Source organism: Dromaius novaehollandiae, chromosome 14, assembly GCF_036370855.1.
Source record: "Dromaius novaehollandiae isolate bDroNov1 chromosome 14, bDroNov1.hap1, whole genome shotgun sequence".
Lineage (NCBI taxonomy): Eukaryota > Metazoa > Chordata > Aves > Casuariiformes > Dromaiidae > Dromaius > Dromaius novaehollandiae.
Window position 1 is genome coordinate 4203894 of NC_088111.1, and position 18880 is coordinate 4222773.

The 18880-nt window shown below is 52.1% G+C and overlaps 2 protein-coding genes and 1 long non-coding RNA gene across 22 annotated transcripts in view; 2 read left to right on the forward strand and 1 right to left on the reverse strand.

The window, feature by feature from the left end:
* KPNA7 (karyopherin subunit alpha 7) overlaps nt 1-10322 on the forward strand; it is a 61390-nt gene extending 51068 nt beyond the window's left edge. For 10 of the 15 annotated variants that reach the window (XM_064520120.1, XM_064520128.1, XM_064520125.1 and 7 more), the window contains 10 exons: nt 1400-1508; nt 2274-2411; nt 2976-3061; nt 4651-4919; nt 5469-5551; nt 6766-7029; nt 7412-7645; nt 7989-8171; nt 8912-9061; nt 10102-10322. In XM_064520120.1, the coding sequence (XP_064376190.1) occupies nt 1443-1508; nt 2274-2411; nt 2976-3061; nt 4651-4919; nt 5469-5551; nt 6766-7029; nt 7412-7645; nt 7989-8171; nt 8912-9061; nt 10102-10185 (1557 nt within the window). In that variant the 5' untranslated portion in view covers nt 1400-1442 and the 3' untranslated portion in view covers nt 10186-10322. The remainder of the gene's footprint in view (nt 1-1399; nt 1509-2273; nt 2412-2975; nt 3062-4650; nt 4920-5468; nt 5552-6765; nt 7030-7411; nt 7646-7988; nt 8172-8911; nt 9062-10101) is intronic. The other 5 variants (XM_064520130.1, XM_064520129.1, XM_026095181.2 and 2 more) reach the window with 4 other exon arrangements.
* Nucleotides 10323-11672: 1350 nt separating this feature from the next.
* On the reverse strand, nt 11673-15764 carry LOC112980353 (uncharacterized). 3 transcript variants are annotated; one of them, XR_010391570.1, is made up of 2 exons: nt 15615-15764; nt 11673-14216 (listed from the first exon to the last, which is right to left on the reverse strand). It is a non-coding gene; the product is annotated as an uncharacterized LOC112980353 (long non-coding RNA). The 3 variants fall into 3 exon arrangements; XR_010391571.1 differs by having other exon boundaries at nt 15593-15621; XR_010391569.1 differs by lacking the exon at nt 15615-15764 and adding an exon at nt 14316-14658.
* A 42-nt stretch (nt 15765-15806) lies between these two features.
* The window catches only part of SMURF1 (SMAD specific E3 ubiquitin protein ligase 1), a 46028-nt gene continuing 42954 nt past the window's right edge, over nt 15807-18880 (forward strand). For all 4 annotated transcript variants that reach the window (XM_064520141.1, XM_064520143.1, XM_064520144.1 and 1 more), the window contains exon 1: nt 15807-15939. In XM_064520141.1, the coding sequence (XP_064376211.1) occupies nt 15885-15939 (55 nt within the window). In that variant the 5' untranslated portion in view covers nt 15807-15884. The remainder of the gene's footprint in view (nt 15940-18880) is intronic.

The following is an 18880-nucleotide window of genomic DNA, read 5'->3' on the forward strand; positions in this document are numbered from 1 at the left end:
TTGGCCCCTGCTGTGAGGAGAGGGTTGTGGGGCTGTTCCTCAAGCACAGCTGGTAGCTCGGGTCTGTGCTGGGTCTCCTGCTTGTCCAGCACTTGTATGGCCTGGTAGGTTGCGGTGCCTCTCTGCTAAGATGGGTTGGAAGAAGCTACCTGAAAAGAGGCATTTCAGGGTGTTATGGTGATCTGTTGCAATTTCTCCTGTTGGTGGAAAAGCCATTAAAGAGGAAGGGAAGCTTAAGCGTTCCTTGTGGCTTTAGTGTAGCAACATAAGATAACAGACCTGAGTCAAGGGGTAGCTTGTCCTGGCTTTGCTGTGAGTCAGTGAAGTGACCTTGGTGCCTGGCTGCTGTGTTGGGGTAAGTAGCTAATGCTACTGGTATCCCTGCTTGGGTCCTTGTGCAGCTGTACCAGGAGATGGAGGGAGGGAGGGTGGAGAAAAGGCCTAGCTTTAGGAAGGTGAAATAAGGAGAGCTCTGGGAGGCTGAGCTGGAATGCAGGTGCATGCAGTAACCCTGGGGAGCAGGTAATGATGCATCACCTGTGTGTGATCAGATGCTGAGTATGTTTAGGGGTAGCCTTGTTTTAGGAGGCACGTGGTGGTGGTATCTCCTGGCTGATCTGAGAACACCACCACTTCTGTTGGGTGATAAGTTTGATATCCCCACACACAAGCTGTTTGAAGGCCAGTGTTGGTCTCACTTGTGTGTGTGCATGTGGCCCCCTGACCCTTTCCTGCTAGGATGGGTTTACAAGTTTCTTGTCTGATCATCCTTAATAGTAACTGGGTTTGTGATGGCTGAGGATTGATTGCTCTGCTGAACTCCAGCACTCCATGCTACTGTATTTGGCTCCATAAACTTTCCAACTGGGGGGACTCTCTGGGGGAAGTCGTAGCTTCTGTATAGGAAGCTAAGCTGGGATGGATGAGAAGGTAAAACTAGTATGCAGTTATGGTGTATCCTTAAATCAGACTTTAAGCTGTTACTTTCAAAGGCAGAAGGCCTTGCTGTCCCTGCTGGACTTAGACTCTGTCTAAACAGACTTAAAAACATCATGATACAGAACTGCAGGAAAGTGGTGTTACTGTAACCATGAGAAGTGATATGTTCTGGTTCCTCAAATGGGCCTGCTTGTGTAGTTATAGTGATAATCATGATTTTAATAGCCTAGTGTTAGTGATAGCTTGTGCTTGTGTGTAGTGTCAAATTTGGTAGCTCAGGTTGCAGTGCATGAAGAGCTTAACTCTGTTTGGGGCTTTTAGCTTTCCTCCTTGCTGCTGGAGAGTAAGGTGTAGGTTGTGGGGGGAGGGAGGCAGTTCTGAAGGTTTGCAGGCCCTGTAGATCAAGGTGGATGTTGCTGGTATGGTTGTGACCCAACACTACTGTCCTGACCCCCAAAAGCAGGTGGAGGCTTTCAGCTGGCAACTTGATCAAATCTGTCAAGATGCCAGTTGTGACTGAGCAAGGTGAGCGGATGAGGAAGTTCAAGAACAGAGGCAAGGATGCAGCTGTAAGTATGGACTTCTCGTCAATCCGTGCACAGCCTCTGTACAAAGGCAGCAGTGACTGAGGGCTCTTCCTTTCTTGGTGGGAGCTGACACTAAGGTTTCTGAACGGCAATATGGCATTCTTCCCCAAACCTAGCTGTACAGGATAGCAAAGGTGGGAGAGGGGACAGAACCCTTCTGCCAGAAGAGATATTTGGACTTAATTTTCTAGATGTGGTATGGTGCAGGGTGGAGTTTGCATAGTCTGTCTGGGCTGGGGAGGGAGTAGTGGCGCAGGCAGGTGGGAGATGAGTGGCAAGCAGCAGCTCAAAACTGAGCCTGTGAATATGCTGGGGGACAGGAAGAGAAGGTCCTGCCACAACCTGCAAGGGTGCTGAATGGCAATTAATACTGCAGGAAGGGGGCTGGTACTGGATATCAGACTCTGGGATCTATCAGCTTGCTGTCTCAGCAAGTACAGAAGTTAAGGGTTTACCTTTCAGGTTCAGCAGTTCAACTCTTTAACAGAGCCACTGGTTGCAAGTTCATCTGGCACCCAGTATCCTTGGGAGGCAGTTAAGTGAGACAGCCCTGCTCTGTTCTGTCTCCTGCATAACCCTCCAGGCCATAGCGAAGAAGTACCTGGGAGCAGATGCTGGCTCTGTGCCCCTCATGAAGGGGATTTGGGCAGAGCATTAGGGAGCTGAGCATGGAGCAGGAGATGAGCTGCCCAGTGAAGCTGGGTGGTGCAGGTGCTCAAAACAGGTGGTGCCCCTCTCCTCTCCTAGGCACTGAGGAGGCAGAGAGTGGAGGTGAATATAGAGCTTCGAAAGGCCAAGAAGGATGAACAAATCCTGAAACGCAGAAGTATTTCCATCACTTCCATGGAGGAGAGCCTTTCTCCAGGGCAGGAGAAGAAGAATGCAGTAAGTGCTGGGGGTTCTGCACCTGGACAGGACTAGGCAGCTGTGCACAGCCTGTATAGTTTCTCATCTAGTATTTCTTCAACATTTGGTCCACTTATCAAGTCTTGCTCAAATGACTTGGGTTAAGTAGCTGGTGCCATTCCTGATCAATGTGCCCAGTGCTGGGGACTGCATTTCAGACTGCCTGTCCCTCTTTCTGGGCTATTCTGCATGGAAACTATCTCATGTGGCTTCCCTTGATGACAGGTAGAACTGGACCTCCAGCCACTTGGGAGCTGGCAAACCTCCAGTCTGGCTCCATGTGCAGGGAGGGGTAATTAGCATGCTAGTAGGCTTATTACAGTGTGGTGGAGACTTTCTTTCCATGCTTGATTATAAGGATTAGTTGCTTCTAAGGCTTTTGTGGGTTCTCTTCCTCTGCCTCATCTCAAAAGTCTTGCATAAAGAATAGACATTGCTTAAAGCAGTGACTGACTAGGGTCTAGACAGCTGATTGACTGCAGAGATTAAACTGGAGGGAGTCTTGGCTCTCCTTCTGACTCTGAATCATTCTCCATGACACAGATTATTCAGCTGTCCTTGGAGGAAATAGTTGAAGCTGTGAATGGGAGCAATACTGAGCTACAGCTGCAGGCTACACAGGCAACCAGGTATGCTGCCAAACTGCTCTGCTGTGCACTTGGAGAGATGTGGCTGATACAGTGCTGACTGTGGTGGGCCCTGTAGAAGAAAATGCCTTCTGCCTATTTGAAGAGCTATTTGAAGAGCTATCTGAAGACATGGCGAACTGCACATGGAGAGAGTCCTGGGCTGGTAACCCAAACTGCCCTGAGGAACCTTAGCAGAGGCCCGAACCCCTGCAGCCTGCCCTGTGTGGTCTTGCTCAGGTCTGGCTTCAGCTGCGGTCCTGGGCAATGCCCATGGGAAGCAGGAACTGGTGAAGTGTGAGGCTAAATGTGACCAAGGGGTTGGCTGTAGCCCCTGGTTTTACCACCCTGACTGCTGTGTGGACAGGGCAGAGACTGCTAGCTTCAGCTGATAGATGAGATGTTGAGAGAGGAATGGAAATGCTGGAGGCTTGATCAGAACAAGGGCTAGAGAGCCCAGCTCTATAAAGGGACACAACTGGGCAGGGATGTCCCCAGCTGGGTGGGAGCAGGAGGGACTGAAGGCTAGTGCCCTCAGCCCAGGCTGCAGCAGTGATCTCCCTCTCCTGAGGGCTCAGGAGAGGCTGCTATTGCTGTTGTTGCTTCCTGAGTAAATCCAGTGCTTCCTTGGCTGTCTCTTGCTGCTGGAGCAGGGATTTGTGTGTGCAGGGGATCAGTGCTGTTTCTAAAGGCTGTGAAGACATCTGCTCTTGGCAGTTGGAGCCATAGCCTCTTGCCCTAGAGAACAGATCAAAAGTGCCTGCTGTAGCGGATGTTAGCTGAGGGTTGGCCAATGCAAACCCTTCCTAAAGGGGGCAAGTCACGACTAGCTTGCTAATCCACCATACAGAACAGAGCTGGCTTTCTGCCTGTTCAAAGTCTGCATGTGCCTGGCAGCATACCAAACTTACACCAGCACAAGATATCCAGTGGCAGCACTAGAGCAGCTCTAAGCCACTGATTTACACCTCTGCACTACCCTCTGCCAGCACAAGCATTTGTGGCTGTGGAACAAACCAGGCTGGGAAGCAGATCTGGCTGAAAGCATTTCTTTTTCTGGCTTGCTTTGACTAGATCAATGCCCTGATCCCATCTATCTGGCAGGCACACATGCTTCTGTGCCCGTGTGAGGCAGGAAATAGCAGAGAGCAGCAGCAGGGAGCTGGTGATTCTGGAACTTCAGCTGTAGCAGGAAAAGCAGTTGTGAAACTGCCATTTTAAATGGGACCTCTGATCTGGGCAAGGCTGGCCAGTACCCCTGAACTGAGAAACAGCAGAAGCAGGCTGTAGCAGAGAATAAGTTGCATGTAACTTGCTTATTCAGTCTTATGAAAATAACTCCTGCAAGAGAAGGTGTATAGAATAATGTTCTCTTGGTTCCAAAAAGACGTGTTTAAGTAGTGCACTCTAACAGACAGCCTGCTGTTTCCTCAGCATCTTAGATTTTTTTCTTCTGCAGAGGATTTGCTGATATAAGATCTTGATCTAAGATCTCTTGTAGCTGCTGCTTTCCTTGCAGCCTAGGACCTTATGCCTAGCTGCAGGATTATGGTCTATTCTGTGCCACTGAATGGGCTGTGTGTCTGTTCCAGGAGAATGCTGTCCAGACAGAGGGACCCACCTCTCAATCAGATCATTGAATCCGGGATTATCCCCAGACTGGTTGAGTTCCTAACCCGTGCTGACAATGCTCCTCTGCAGTTCGAAGCGGCCTGGGCGCTGACTAACATAGCATCTGGCACCTCAGACCACACCAGAGCAGTGGTGGAAGCAGGTGCTATCCCAGCCTTTGTGTCCCTCCTGTCCTCCCCGCACATGCATATCAGCGAGCAGTCTGTGTGGGCACTGGGCAATATAGCAGGTAGGCAGGGGTCTCTGGGCCTGGGCTTGTGGGCATGGAAAGGGTTATTGCCTAGCCCATTGCTGGGGGGGGGCTAAATATTGATACTCCTCAAGATAAGAGGATGGGGAGAACCACCAGACTTGTCTCCAAGCTGCTGCCACTCTTGAAACCCTTCAGTCCATTCATGTGGCCTGGCAGCCTTTGAGACCCTGTGCTGGCCCTGCAAGAGGATCTTGGCCAAAGTCAAAAGCAAGACACCATCCTGCTGGGATGATCTGAGCCACTGTTGTCATTAGCTGTTCAGTGGTTCTTCTGGATGCTCTGAGCCCTTTGCAGGGAAAACAGCATTGGTCATGTCTGTTTTGGTTATTCTGACACTGGCACAAACTGGCCATGAAGTCTCTACCCAGTAAATTTTTCCCACTTGATAGTGCTTTAAATAGTGTGGCTGGTAAGTGAGCCTCAGTCCCCCAGTGCTGGCCTGTGGCTGCAGGTGTTGTTTCTGTTTGATGTTGACTGTCTTGTGACTTGGGTAGATGCAATAATGACCCTCTTCCCTCTATACAGGTGATGGTCCTCTGTACAGAGATGCCCTTATCACTTGCAATGTGATTCCTCCCTTGCTGGCTCTGGTGTCACCTGTAACTCCAGTAAATAACCTCTATTTTCTTAACACTTATTAATCACTTGGGTAATGGATGAATGGGGATGGCCTATCATCTGACTGTTACAAGTAGCAAGCTGTTTGTACAGGGGAATGAGACCCTGTCCTAAACTGCTTTAGAGGACTGTCTCTTTGAAGTAAACCCAAAGCATGGGGATACCAGACAGGCAAGCTAGTCTTCAGATCAGTGTGATGACTTCTAGCCTTAGCTTTCCCATGCAGGTTACTCCTAACTTAAAGTGGTCGAACATAAAACTGGTGCAACAAACTTCCATATGGAAGGGCTGAACTTGCTCTCCAAGCTTCCTACTGCTGCTCTTTGGGTAGCTTATAAACAGCTTGCTTTGTGTCCTATCTCTGACCTTCTGCAATGGTGTCAGCTCACACTTTTCTGTCTCTGGGGGAGCTGGACATCTTCAGAGAAGCATAAGATGGATGGAGATTAACAGTAGTGCTGATGTTACAGGTGTCCCATCTGTGGGTGTGGTGGAAGCTGTATGCTTTCTGTAGGCATAACTAGGGCCTTTCAGGGTAGTGTTAGTAAATACCTTCTAGGCCTTCTATGAGTTTATATTGAAGATGCTAACTCGTGGCTGCTCTGTTTCTGGCCTGACTCACCCTTGTCTCTTAGGGACCCCTGTGAAAAATGACAAACATCAACTTGAGCATACAGCCTGGTAGCTGCAATGCTTTGAAACTAGCTGCCACTGTTGTCTCAGAGCATCTGTGGCTCCTTCTTACTAGGATAAACTGTCTGAATGATGCTCTTAATCAAATCCCTGAGGAACCCTGTTCTAGAACAATTATCTAATAATTAATAATGCTAATACTAAACTAACATTCTTGATCTTGTCCAAGGAGTAGTCTGTCATTTGTCCCAAGGGCCTGCCAATTAAGCTGTTTGGCACCTTTGCTCATAGTAGTTTGTCATGCCACCAGACCTGAAGTTTCTGGAATTTAATATTGGGGGCAGGTAGGGAATTGTCTTAGTCAACCTGTTTCATCTCTTCTCCAAATAAGTCAACTGTCTCAGCCCTTTATTACAGAAGGCTTCTCCTGGCTACTTGAGCATAAGTATACTGGCTACTTGATAATGTCTGAGTTGTAGGGACCAGAAGCAAGGCGCTACCTCTTCAGCACTCATTGGGCCAGTGAGTTTGTGAGCTGTGGAAGATCTTATGAGACTCCCTTGTATTTCAGGTTGGGTTCCTGAGGAACATCACATGGACACTGTCAAATCTCTGTAGGAACAAGAATCCCTACCCTCCCCTGGATGCAGTGAAAAAGATGCTGCCAGTCCTCATCTGCCTCATGCAACATGAAGACAAGGACGTAATTTCTGACTCCTGCTGGGCTGTGTCCTATCTGACCGATGGGTCCAACGATCGCATCCAAATTGTGGTTGACACAGGGATTCTCCCGAGGCTGGTGGAACTTATGGCCAACCCAGAGTTGATTGTTATGGTAGGAAATGCAATTGGCAGTGTCTAGAATCTGGTCCCTTCATGTAGGAAACGCCTACTTCCTAGAGCAGCAAGTATATCTGAGGAAGGAAAAGGCATGTCTCCTTGCTGTCTGTGGCTAGTATGGTCTGCTGTCTTGACCAGTAAGTGAACTAGAACTGCAGTTCAAGTTAATATTCTGTTCCAGCTTGCTGTGGCTGGCAGACTGGGTAGAGAAGGTAAAGCTGCTTAGAGTAAAATGGGAGGACAGTAGGTCAGTAAATGCAACAGTAATCATCCACTAGGCTTTCCTTATTTGAAGGATCAAGCACTTGGGGATCTTGTTAGACTTTCTGGAGGTTATCCCCTGAGCTAAGGACTCTCATCTGCTCTGATCTGTCTAGACTCCAGCCCTCCGTGCCATTGGGAACATAGTCACAGGGACTGATGAACAGACCCAGGCAGCTATTGATGCTGGTGTCTTGGCTGTCCTGCCCTATCTCTTGCGCCATGCAAAGCCAACTATACAGAAGGAAGCAGCGTGGACTCTCAGCAACATTGCGGCAGGGTCTTGCCAGCAAATCCAGCAACTCATTACTTGTGGATTATTGCCACCTCTGGTAGAGCTGCTAGATAAGGTAAGGGGTGGGGTGGGGTATTGTACATACAATTGCAGAAGCCATGTTAAGATTCAACCCATGATGCTTCATTTGTGAGGCACTCTGAGGTGGCTTTTGGGAACATGGTGTCCCAAATAGTTGCCAAAAGGCCTGGAACAGCCTGAACACTTAGACTTGCTAGTATGAAAGCATGGCTCTGAGCTGCTCTTAACAATTGTCAGGTGCCTACCTAGCACCCAAAGCATTTGGAAAAGTGGGCCAGTCCAAGCTGAATACAAAGGAAAACAGCTAGTCCTCATCTGACATCTCATACTCATGGTGCTCCCAAGCTTTAGCATCCCTCTCACCGTTGCTCTTTCAGGGAGACTTCAAAGCTCAGAAGGAGGCTGTGTGGGCTGTGGCTAACCTGACAACGGGAGGCACTGTGGAGCAGGTGGTGGAACTTGTCCAGTCTGGGGTGCTCAAACCTCTGCTCGACCTACTCTCTGCCAAAGACAGCAAAACTATCCTGGTCATCCTAGATACCATTGCAAATCTCTTCCTGGTAAGATCTTGCTTCCAGCAGTTCTTGTAGTACATCTTGCATCTCATCCCCAAAGGAGCAGAGTGAGTGTTCAGCTCACACCACGTGGCTGGAACAGCTCCTTCTAGAACACTACTGATCTTGCAAGAGTAACAGTTTGACTTAGTGTTGTCTGACTTGTTCTTGCTCCCTCTTTGGAGCTTAATGTTGCCAAACTCCTAGGACAGCCTAATGTGTTCCTTCCATTAACCTACTATGACTTTAGTCTATCTCTAGAAAGTACAAACATGATGTGCTAATCCCCAAGCTGTACAGAAGGGAAGGTCTTGCAGAAATCCAGCTGTAGAGAAATCAGGTGGTCCCAGATCTGTACATAACTGCTGAGCTCCCTGGCAGTTAAGTCTACTCACCTGAGAGCTTGTTTTCTCTAGTGCTATGGCACCTGTGAAATGGCTTTTTGCAAATGAAATACTTGGTGGCAGGTCACCTGCTGCTGCTTCTCAGTGTGTGGATGTAACTGAGGAGATTTTAGCTGGCTTGTTTAGGTAGCAGTCAAGCCACAACATGGTAGTCCTAGCAGAGACAGTATGTCATCTGTACAGTAGTGGTAGATCCTTGATCTCTGCTATAACCCAAAATGTGTAAGGACAGTAAAAGCAGGGACTCTAGTTGCTTGCCTCTGTTAGGTCAGGGCTTACAGTAACGACTCAGATCAGTTGCAGACTTGGCTATCTTTGCCCCTTGATTGCCTAATGTCACAGGCAGCTGAGAAGCTGGGAGAGACAGAAAGGCTGTGTCTTCTAGTAGAAGAGCTTGATGGTCTGGAGAAAATTGAAGCCTTGCAAGCCCATGACAACAACATGGTCTACCGAGCTGCACTGAGTATCATAGAGAAATACTTTGCTGGTGAGGTATGTGACTCTTGCTCTCCTTAGCTGGAAAACAGGAATTATCGCACACTGGAATGTAGCAGAGATCTTAAGGATGCTGAAATAGGTCCTTGGTAATAGACCTCTGTATCAACAGAGTAGGTTCTTGCAGCTCATTCCAGATGCTTTTAAAGGTCTGTAAAAGCCCTCATTTGAGTTGTCAGCTGACTAGTTGCACAACAGAAATGGATGCATTGATAGCATCTTGCTGCTGGAATTTAAACTGGCATCAGCTGGATTTGCTGGAACTGCTGATATGAATATCAAATAGAGAAGCCTCCTCCTTTGGAGCTGAGCTGCTTGTCACTATGAATGGAAGCCTCCTACTCAGCTGGTAATCCAAAAGCAACCTGAGCACAGTTACTTGACCCTTCCCATGTTAATGAACTCTTGGAAAAAGTATATGGCATCAGCTGCCTGTTGGAAGCAAATCCTGTAGCTGTCATGTAGATGTCATGCTTGGACCTAGCCTCCCAGATGGGGAAACACCAGGGGAGAAGTTTAGTGGCTCTGTCAGATCTGAGTGAGACTTGGATTTGAACTGCAGCAGCAGGGAGAAAATGTCCATGTTGGTTCTCTGGCTAGAACCAGGGTCTGTGGGATGCCCCTGCTAGAGAGGGTGTGGAGAACTGCTGAGCAGACAGGTATCCACCTAAAGGGCTGGGTGCTCAGAGGAATATCTCTTCAAAGCAGTCTTTGCTTGTTGCTGTTACAAGCTGACTACTGAATTTGGGTGAATTCTGCTGTCCAGCTACAGCTTTCCCTATCCACAGGCACAGATGCCAGAGGTATTGCCTACTTGCCTCTGAGCTGCAGGGGCAACATGCTTTGTAAAGAGCAGGAGTACTTGATCTAGTTAGTCCCCAGGGGCCCTGTTAGAGTGAAGAGCTGATCTGTTCTGCTGCGCTAACAAGCTAGTTCTTTAAACAAGGATAAAACAGTAAGCTGCTGCTGGGTGGGGGGAAGCTTAGGCTCATAAAACTGCAGAACCTTTAACTGATGGTCACCTAACCTTCTCCTAGGAGAATCCAGACTTGCAGCCTGGGACTGACCAAGATGGGCAACTCTATGACTTTTCAGTGAAGAAGCAAGACTTCAACTTCTGAAGACGAAGCACTACACAGTCCTGAGCTGCTGGGTGGAGGTGGCTGGTAGGAGCTTGGGTCTCCAGGCCAAGAGGAGCAAAGATGCTGAGTCTTTTTACTTTTGAAATCTATCAATAAATAACACTATTGCGTTTGTACTTCTTGCTTTTGATTTTTTTCAAACAAGCTGGTGTTCTAAATACTAGAGATTTTTTTTTTTCCCATGATGCCTGAAGCCCTGCAGAAGTATATCATGTGTATGTCTTCTGGGTGAAGAGCATGGGCAGGAACTTTCTGCTAACTGCCTGGTTTGGATTAAGTGGCTAAAGAGCAGGCTGTTACCATCAAATTAAGCTATCTTGGAGCTTGTGCTGAAGCTCTATGCTTGGAGGGTCTGAAATATAGCTTTGAAAAAGCTATCCAAGAGCTGCTTCAGTCTTCTGCTTGAGGTAAAAACACCTCTCCTGAGGTGAAAACACCTAGCATGAGGAAGAAATAAGCCAGGAGAACCTGGATCACTGTCCATGTAGTGGTTCCTGCTTATAGCTGGGCCTTGATGGAGGAGCTGCTGAGTGAAACAGAGGCCTCATGGCAGCAGGGATATGTCAGAGGCTGCTATGGGAAGGGGAGCTAATTTGCCTCCCACTTCAGCTTCACAGATGCTGTCCACTAATTTGGAGTCCATTGATCTGACTCTGCCTAAAGCTGTCCATTAAGACCTGAAATTCAGGTCTTAATTAAGCATTGCTACCTCTTGCTGAGAGAAGCCTTCTGTCTGACCCCCCACCCCTGAAACTGCAGTCTCATGACTGTGGGCTGAGCAGTGGGTGAGGGGAGCCTGAAGAGCTTCCATGTGGCTCCAGAGTCCAGCCTAGGGCTGGAGCCAAACTGCAGGTTGTGAGTCTGCACCAAGCTCTGCTGCCTCCAGCCCTGCAGCTAGGGCTAGAGGGGACTTGAGTGAGCTCTGCTAACATGGACATGCAGCACAGTGCTTGTGCAGCAGTGTGAAACAGGCTACAGGACCTGGCTGCTCAAGTACTGCTTGTTCCTCGTAGCTGCTGCTGGGTTGTGGAGGGCAAAGCTTCAAGCACTGGGGCTTGTCCCCTGCCAGGGCTTTGCTCCATGCTGAACAGCATTGCTCTGCCCTGTGTTTAGGGGCAACGTGATGCTTGGGGGAGGATTTGGGGTGGTGGTTTGAAACCCACTACAGCAGAGAGAGACATTCCTTAGTGCCTTCAGCTTCCCCTGCGTGGTTCAGGGCTCTGCTTCCTTGGATGCAGAGTGGGAGGTGATGTGACATGACCTAATGTGAAAAGGAAAAACCTTTCTTTAGCCTGAATTTGTTCTTTGTGGGTGTTAAGTTGTTCTTCTCCGGTCCCCCTAGGAAAAAGGGAGTTGCACAGTGAAGCCTGGTTGTGCTCCCTGCCCTGTAGAGAGGCATGCAGCCCTGACCATGTGTGCCAGCGCTGGTACCACCTATTTAATATTTAAATGCTGGAGCTGCTGAATTGCAAAGTGATTCCTGGTTTTTTATTTCTTGGATCCAAAACCATATACTTAAAACTGTGATAAAGCAATGTCTGAACATGTAACCAGAACAATTGCCTGTGAAAATCCTTTGTGCCGATGGGTTAATGCAAAGGGCTTGGGCTCAGCGGCGTGCACCTTCTTGCAGCGTGTTGCTGACGAGGCTGATGCCGCATCTGGAAATGCTCGTATTTCACCAGGTAGAAAGAATCTGAGGCAGGTGCTTCCTCAGTGTAAATGGAGATGTCGACCGGAGCTGGGCTCCGCATGGCTGCTCTGACTTTGGACCACGCTCCAGCGCGGGGCTTTGCCCTGCGTTTCAGATCGTCCGTGCTGGGCCTGGTGCCTGGGTGGGGAAAGGGAAGGTGAAGCAGGAGGACTTTCTCCTAAGGGTGCTCGGGCAGCAGGGCTGCCATTCGCTGACACTCTGCTGACTTGAAGCAAGCTAAAAAGAGAAAGGGCAGAGCCATCCGTCTCTTTTTCTGGCTTACCCGTGTGTGCCACTGAAAGTCGGAGGTGGACAGCATTGTGCAGAGCCCCAAAAGCAACACTGCTTGTTTTCACCATCCAGCGCTTAAGCTGCAATCAAACGCTGCCCCCAGAGCCCAGAGTACGATGGAGAGAAAAACATGACCCGTCCTTAAGAGCGTGGGTGCGTGCACACGTCCTCCACGGCCGCCGGCCTCGCCGAGGGCTGCGGCACCAGCAGCGGATGAGGCGTGCGGGGAGGCAGCGGGGCGTCCACTGATGCTGCTGCACAAATGCGGCTTTGGAGAAGGGGACGGTGCCTGTCCGAGCACAGGTGCCTGCTCGGTTGTGCATGCCTGCTCGGTTGTGCGTGCCCGCTCGGTTGTGCGTGCCCGCTCGGTTGTGCGTGCCGGGCTCGGGGACTCGGGGTTAGCTGGGGAGCTGTTTCGTGGTGGCTCAGCTAACGAGGGAAAGTAGTAGTTTTTCTAATTAAAGCACCCCGTGTCTTAGCCCCGGAGGAGTATGGTGGTGGCTGTCGGTCCCGGCTCTCTGCAGCTCTGCAGAGGCAGTGCTGGTGCCCGCGGTGGCTTGTTTGCTCTGAATTAGGACTTTATTAAATAAAGGGCAATGTAAAGGGGGCCGGGGTTCCTCTGAAGTACCTTTATTCCTAATTATTCGTTTCCTGCTGCCACAGGAACACCCACAACCTCCACAGGACCATGTAAATTAGTTACCGGGCTCTGACGTTGTAAGACTCGATTGCGGGGGGTTTCTGCGGCTGTCCCAGGGGATGCAGCCCGGGGACAGAGGATGGGAGGGGATGGGACCGAGCCCTGCTTAACGCAGCTGGGCATGGGGAAAGGCTGGGGAGGTGGATTTTAGGGAAGAAGGTGAACGGCGGAAAGCCCTGCTTTGGCTTCTAGGTTTTTGCAGTTGCTGCTCAGCCGTGGGCTGTCGGAGGCATTTACGGAGCGGGGTTTCTTCCTCCTCTTCGCCTCGGAGGAATCGCTAGTGAGAGCGATTCCCAGCTGCCCTGCCGCTGAGCTCAGCTAAGACACCGCAGACTCTGAGCAAACAGACTGCAGCAGTCACAGCTCAGTCCCCTCCGAGCGACAATCTGGAGCCGAAAACAAACAGCAGGGAAAGTCTGCCACGGGGAGCCGAGAGGCTGGAGACCAGCTCGGCCGGCTGCAAACCGAGCGGCGGGGTGCCATGGGGGTAGGCAGAAACGGCTTCGCCGCGCTCCTCCACCCTGAGCACGCTGGAAAAGCGCGAGCCGCCGGGCCTCGGCCCGTTCGCAGATGCTTTTGCAGCGCTGGACGCGCAGCAGGGTCACCGGGGAGGACCCAAGGGCCCGACACCACCTATTCAGCAGCGCCGGGAAAGGGCGGGCAGAGCCAAGAAATAAAAGCTGTGGTTTAAAATTGGAGATGGTCTCTGCTCAGCACAACAGCGGCACCTTCGAAATCCAGAGTTAATGTGTTTGCAGGTCGGGATAATGAACTCAGCCACGGCCCCTCCACTCCCTTTCTGCTTCCAAAATCTCCCTGCCTCCGCCCTTGCTTCTGTTTTTTGCCGAAAAGCGGGGACGACGAGCGAAGGGGCCTCGCCAGCCCTGCCACTTTCATCTGGCAGCAGCAAGCAACAGTCTCAGCGCCAACAGAGGCAGGAGCGAGGCAGAGCCCAGCACACATCGTCCCCGCTCCCGCTTCCAGTTCAATAAATCAGCCGGATCGGGGAACTAGGTCATTGCTCTGCCTGCAGGAAAGAGAGCTAACATTTGCTATACAGTAGTATTTACCACTTCGGTCTGGCCATGCATAGTCGCGCCGAGCCCGGCACCTGCTCCACGCAGTAGCACGTGTCGGAGCAAACAGGACGACCTGGGCCTCGCCGGCTCGGTGTAGGACAGGGCTGGCCGCAGGTTTGGTGCAGGGAGCTGCGGGATGCTCTGTCTGCGGGAGCAGTCAGGGATCCTTTCAGGATTTTTCTTTCGGCAGTGATTTAATTTTCGGCTGGCAGCAGAGGCGAGCGGGTTTGCTCTGTGTACACGCGTCCTGCAGTGCAAACAGAAGTTGGTTTATCATATTATTATTATTGTTATTATTCTTTTTTTGTCAGTTTGTAAATCGAGAGGCTGCGACTGGGCCACGCACAAACGGGAGCGGGAGGTGGCAGGGCAGAGCCGCGAGCACCAGCCCCGGGGTTGGCGGCCAGCGGGGAGCCGTGAGAAGCGCTGTGCTCCGGGGCTTGGGGGGCTGCTCCGCGGGCAGCGCTGCCGGATGCCCCCCATGTGCCGGCCGTGCCAGGCGCCTCGGGGCCACTTCGGCTGGGGACCGCGGGAGCCGGGTGGCCCTGGGGCGCTGAGCCGGTGTGGCCCCCCCGGACCCGCACGCGTTCACGGCAGCCTCCTTGAATCCTGGCATGTGCCACCCCCACAAGGCCCCGGCACCCTGCCAGGCTGCCCCGTCCCCCCGCTCACCCGAGTCCACCCACAGTTTCCTCCCATTCCCCCCCCGAGCCCCCCCCCATTCACCCCATGCACCTCCCGGGCCACCCCCATGCACCCTCCATGTCACCATGTCACCCCTATGCCATCCCCATGTCACCTCCATGCACCCCCATGTCACCCTCCATGCACCCCCGTGTCACCATGTCACCTCCATGCCATCCCCATGGCCCCCCCATCCCATCCCCATGCCATCCTCCATGTCACCCCATCCACCCCAAGGCCACCCTCTATGCACCATGTCACCTCCATGCACCCCCATGTCCCCCCCCCATGCCATCCTCTGTATCACTCCCATGCCACCCTCCATGTCACTCTCCATGTCACCCCCATGCTATCCCATGTCACTCCCATGCCACCCTCCATGTCACCCCCATCCACTATGTCACTCCATGCCACCCTCCATGCCACCCCCATGCTGTCCCATGTCACTCCCATCCACTAGGTCACCCCATGCCACCCTCCATGCCACCCCCATGCTGTCCTCACGTCACCCTCATGTTACCTCCATGCACTTCCATGCGCCCCCATGCCACCCTCCATGCACCTCCATGTCACCTCATGCCTTCCCCATGCCATCCTCTGTGTCACCCCCATGCCACCCTCCGTGTCACCCCCACGCCACCCTCCATGTCACCATGTCACCCCCATGCACCCCCACATCACCCCCACACCCCCTATGCCACCCTCCATGCCACCCTCCATGTCACTCCCATGTCACCATGTCACTCCCCGTGTCACCCCCCAGCCCCCCCGCCCTCCCCGCGTCACCACTGCCCCCCCCGCCGCCCCCTCCACGCTCCCCTCCGCCCTGTCACCCCCAGCCACCCTCCATTGTTACCCCCCTGCCGCCCCCCCCGCGACCCCGCCGCCAGGAGCCGCTGCCGCCCCCCGCCCCCCGCGCGGCCGCCGCCGGCCCGCGACCTCCCCGCCGCGGCGCCCTCACCAGCATGGCGGCGGCGGCGCGCTGCGTGCTGACGTGCGCCGCCCCCTCCCGCGGGCGGCGGGGCGGGGGCGGTGCCAGCGCGCTCTCCGCGGCCGGGCCGGGCCGGGCGGCGGGGCTGAGGCGGGCGGCGGGTCCGGCCGGCGGCGCAGCAGCAGCAGCAGCGGCGGCGGCGGCGGCGGCAGCAGCAGCGGCAGCGCGGCGCAGCGAGGGGAGGCCGGCGGCGGGCCCGCATGGGGGTGCCCGGGGCCGGCGGCTGAGCCCCGCGCCGCGATGTCGAACCCCGGCACCCGCCGGAACGGCTCCAGCATCAAGATCCGCCTCACAGGTAACGGCGCGCCGCCGCCGCCGCGCGGCCTCCCCCCCCCCCCCCCCAACCCCGCGGCGCCGCCGCCGCCGCCTCGCGCGCCCCGGCCTGGCCGCGCTGCCGCCGCCCCCTCCCGCCGCGGCCTGGCGGCGGGGCCGGGCGCCGCGAGGGGGCGAGGCCGGGCGGGCGCGCTGCTCCCGCCGCTACCGGCGCTAACTTTCCCCGGGCCGCCGGGGCCGCCTCCCCGCACACGCACATCACCCCCATATACAACATACATTTTATATATATACATATATATATATATATCTTGTTGTTGTTGTTGCCGCCGGCGGGGCGTCAGGTGCGCAGCCCGGAGCACGCAGCGGCGGCGGGAGGCTCCCGGCGAGGGCGGCGCGGCCCGGCCCGGCCGCCGCCTCCTGCCCCGGCGGTGCGGGGTGCTCGGTCCCGCCGCGGGGCCCTTCCGCTTCCCCCCGCGCCGCCGAGCCCTCCGCGGAGCAAACGCGCTTTAACCGCTGCCAGGGCCGCGCTCCGCTTTTCCTCCTTTTTTTTTTTTTTCTCCTTTTCTCCCTCTTTTCATTCACAAAATCGCTCGTTCAACTCCTGAAGTTGCTCCCTGCGCAGGAGGCGACGGGGCAGAGAAGCAGCGGTGAGTCCGGCCTTCGCTCCCCAGGTCTGCGCGAGGGCACGAGCCGGCTCACCCTGCGCCCGCCAAGCTCCGGATTAAACCTTCTGGAAGGCTGACGGCGAGGCCGCTTCCTTGCCGGGAAAAGGCGCCGTTTCCCAGGACTGCTGCGTGCGGTATCGATAAATACGGCCCGGTCTGGGCTCCCCAGGGCAACAGGTGCGGACGGGAAAATCCCGTAGGAAGATCCCGTAGGAACCGCGGCGCCACGCTGGGTCGTTAACGCCGGTCTGCGCGGCGCAAGGTTGCCAAATACTGATAAAATGGCACTCGTTAAGTTGCGGTTACGAGGTTAGCTTGCTTCTGGCGTAAAACACAATCAGTCAGAAATAACTCGGAAAATCCTGCTTTTCTTTTAATCAGTTGGTGCTGCGCTACTTTTGCTTTAGGAGACTGAAGTTTGTGGAGAGAACGTAAACCTGACCGTCTTTCTTTTGGGTGTGAAAAGGTTAAAAAGGTGTTTAGGGTGGATGCTCGAGCTGATATGACAGTTTCGTGCTGCTGTATGTTAAATGTCAAAACAGTCATTAATATAACTTATTTTTATGCACCTCAATAAATAAAAATGTTGCAAGATCGGTAACTTGTGCTGTGCCTGTAGCCCTCCTTCTGAACACGAGGGTATTCTTTAAATAACACACAAAAGCTGTTGGGTTTGATTTTTTTTAAAGAATGACTGCATCAAAATGCTCTTTTACTTTTAGCTTGCGCTGTTCCTCTCTCTTACTTGAGAACATCTTGGATGTTTTTTGGAATATAGTGAAGGTTTAGTTTGTTGAATAACTGGGTGGCTTTTTTTGCTCATATCTCCCCCCCCCCCCCAACTATATTGAAGAAATCTCCAGCTTGCTCAATCATATCTTCTGTTTTTATAAGCATGCAACCTGGGTGGCGCGCCAAAAATTGCTGTATTTAATCAGAAAATAAATTGCTTTGGGAGAGGTTTAGCTCTGGAATCGCGAGGAAGTGGTGTGCTCCTGGCTTCCCTGCACACCAGCTTCTCAGCTTACCTGTTTGAATAGCTGTAGCTAGCGTGGCTTTTGTTTTGTGATCTGTTTTGGTATTGGGAGATTTGAGCTGAATTAAATCAAGGCACAGCACATCTGTTGTGGTTTACTACCTGCATTGTGTTTCCTGCAATTATAAGCCATTTCTGTTTTCCAGTGCTGCAAATAGCTGTGTGAATGCCACTTGGGTTGACGACGCTTGTGAGGGTCACTTTGTAAACAAGAAGTGAACGGTGATAGCATCTTTCATGCTTTTTTAAAGACAAACTTTTTTCTTGTATGTTAGGAAGGTGTTTGTATTAGCACCACACTGGGATTGTTTTATGTGAATATGTATAAAAGTTCTGGCTCCTCCGACGTTTATCAGAAGTGATCTTCCAGCTTATGCAGGATGGTGTCAGTCCTATCCCGACACAAATCATAATGAAGGAAAATAGCAAATAATGCATCCTGTTTAAAAATGAGAAAACCCAGCAACAGCAAGTAAATTGGATGACGTGTTAAAATGACTTTATCTTCTACGGACCTCAAACCTGGTAGTCTCTCTTCATATCTGAGTTTCCCCAAAAGCCTGTGCAAAGTTTCTTGTATTTCCGTTGGAGCTTTCACCATGCTAGAGATGTGGGAGCCAAAGATATTTATGGCCTTGTGTCTTGGAGCAATTCTAGACAGCGTAAAGTAAAATTTAGTGTTAAGTCTGTGGTCTCTTTGTGTCTGTACTATCACCAGGGTAGCGTAACAGTGACTGGCTTGTCAAAAAAGGGATGGAAATAATAAAAAGATACTTCTGCAGTGCTTGAAAAGTCCACTGAGGATGTTCTGGGTTGGGGAGGAACGCAATCCAAAGACCAAGGGACCTTTGCAGAGTGTTTCCTCCCTCCTCCTTTTTGCTTTTTCTTTTCCTTTTAACTGATGCGCTTTTGTCTAAAACCTTTTGTTTGCTGCTGCAGTCCCTGTCCCCTGGGGAAGTTCCAAAGGGTTTATCAACTCCACGGCTTGCATCCTTCTTGCTCATGCTGTTATATCACCCAGAAGTACGTGTGAAAACTGCAGTCTCATTGTGCTGGATACCAGAGATGCTCCTGTTCCAGGTAGATCGCAGATTAGCTGGCAGATTGAGTTGGAAAGATAATGAAGAGGTGGACAAAACATGCAATGCTTTTTAGTTTTTTTTACCAAAAAGGCTGCAGAGTTGTATTCTGACTTTATCAGTGCTGTTTTTTTTTTTCCTGCGCTGTCTTAGCTGAGGTATTAAAAGTTGTCTGGCTTC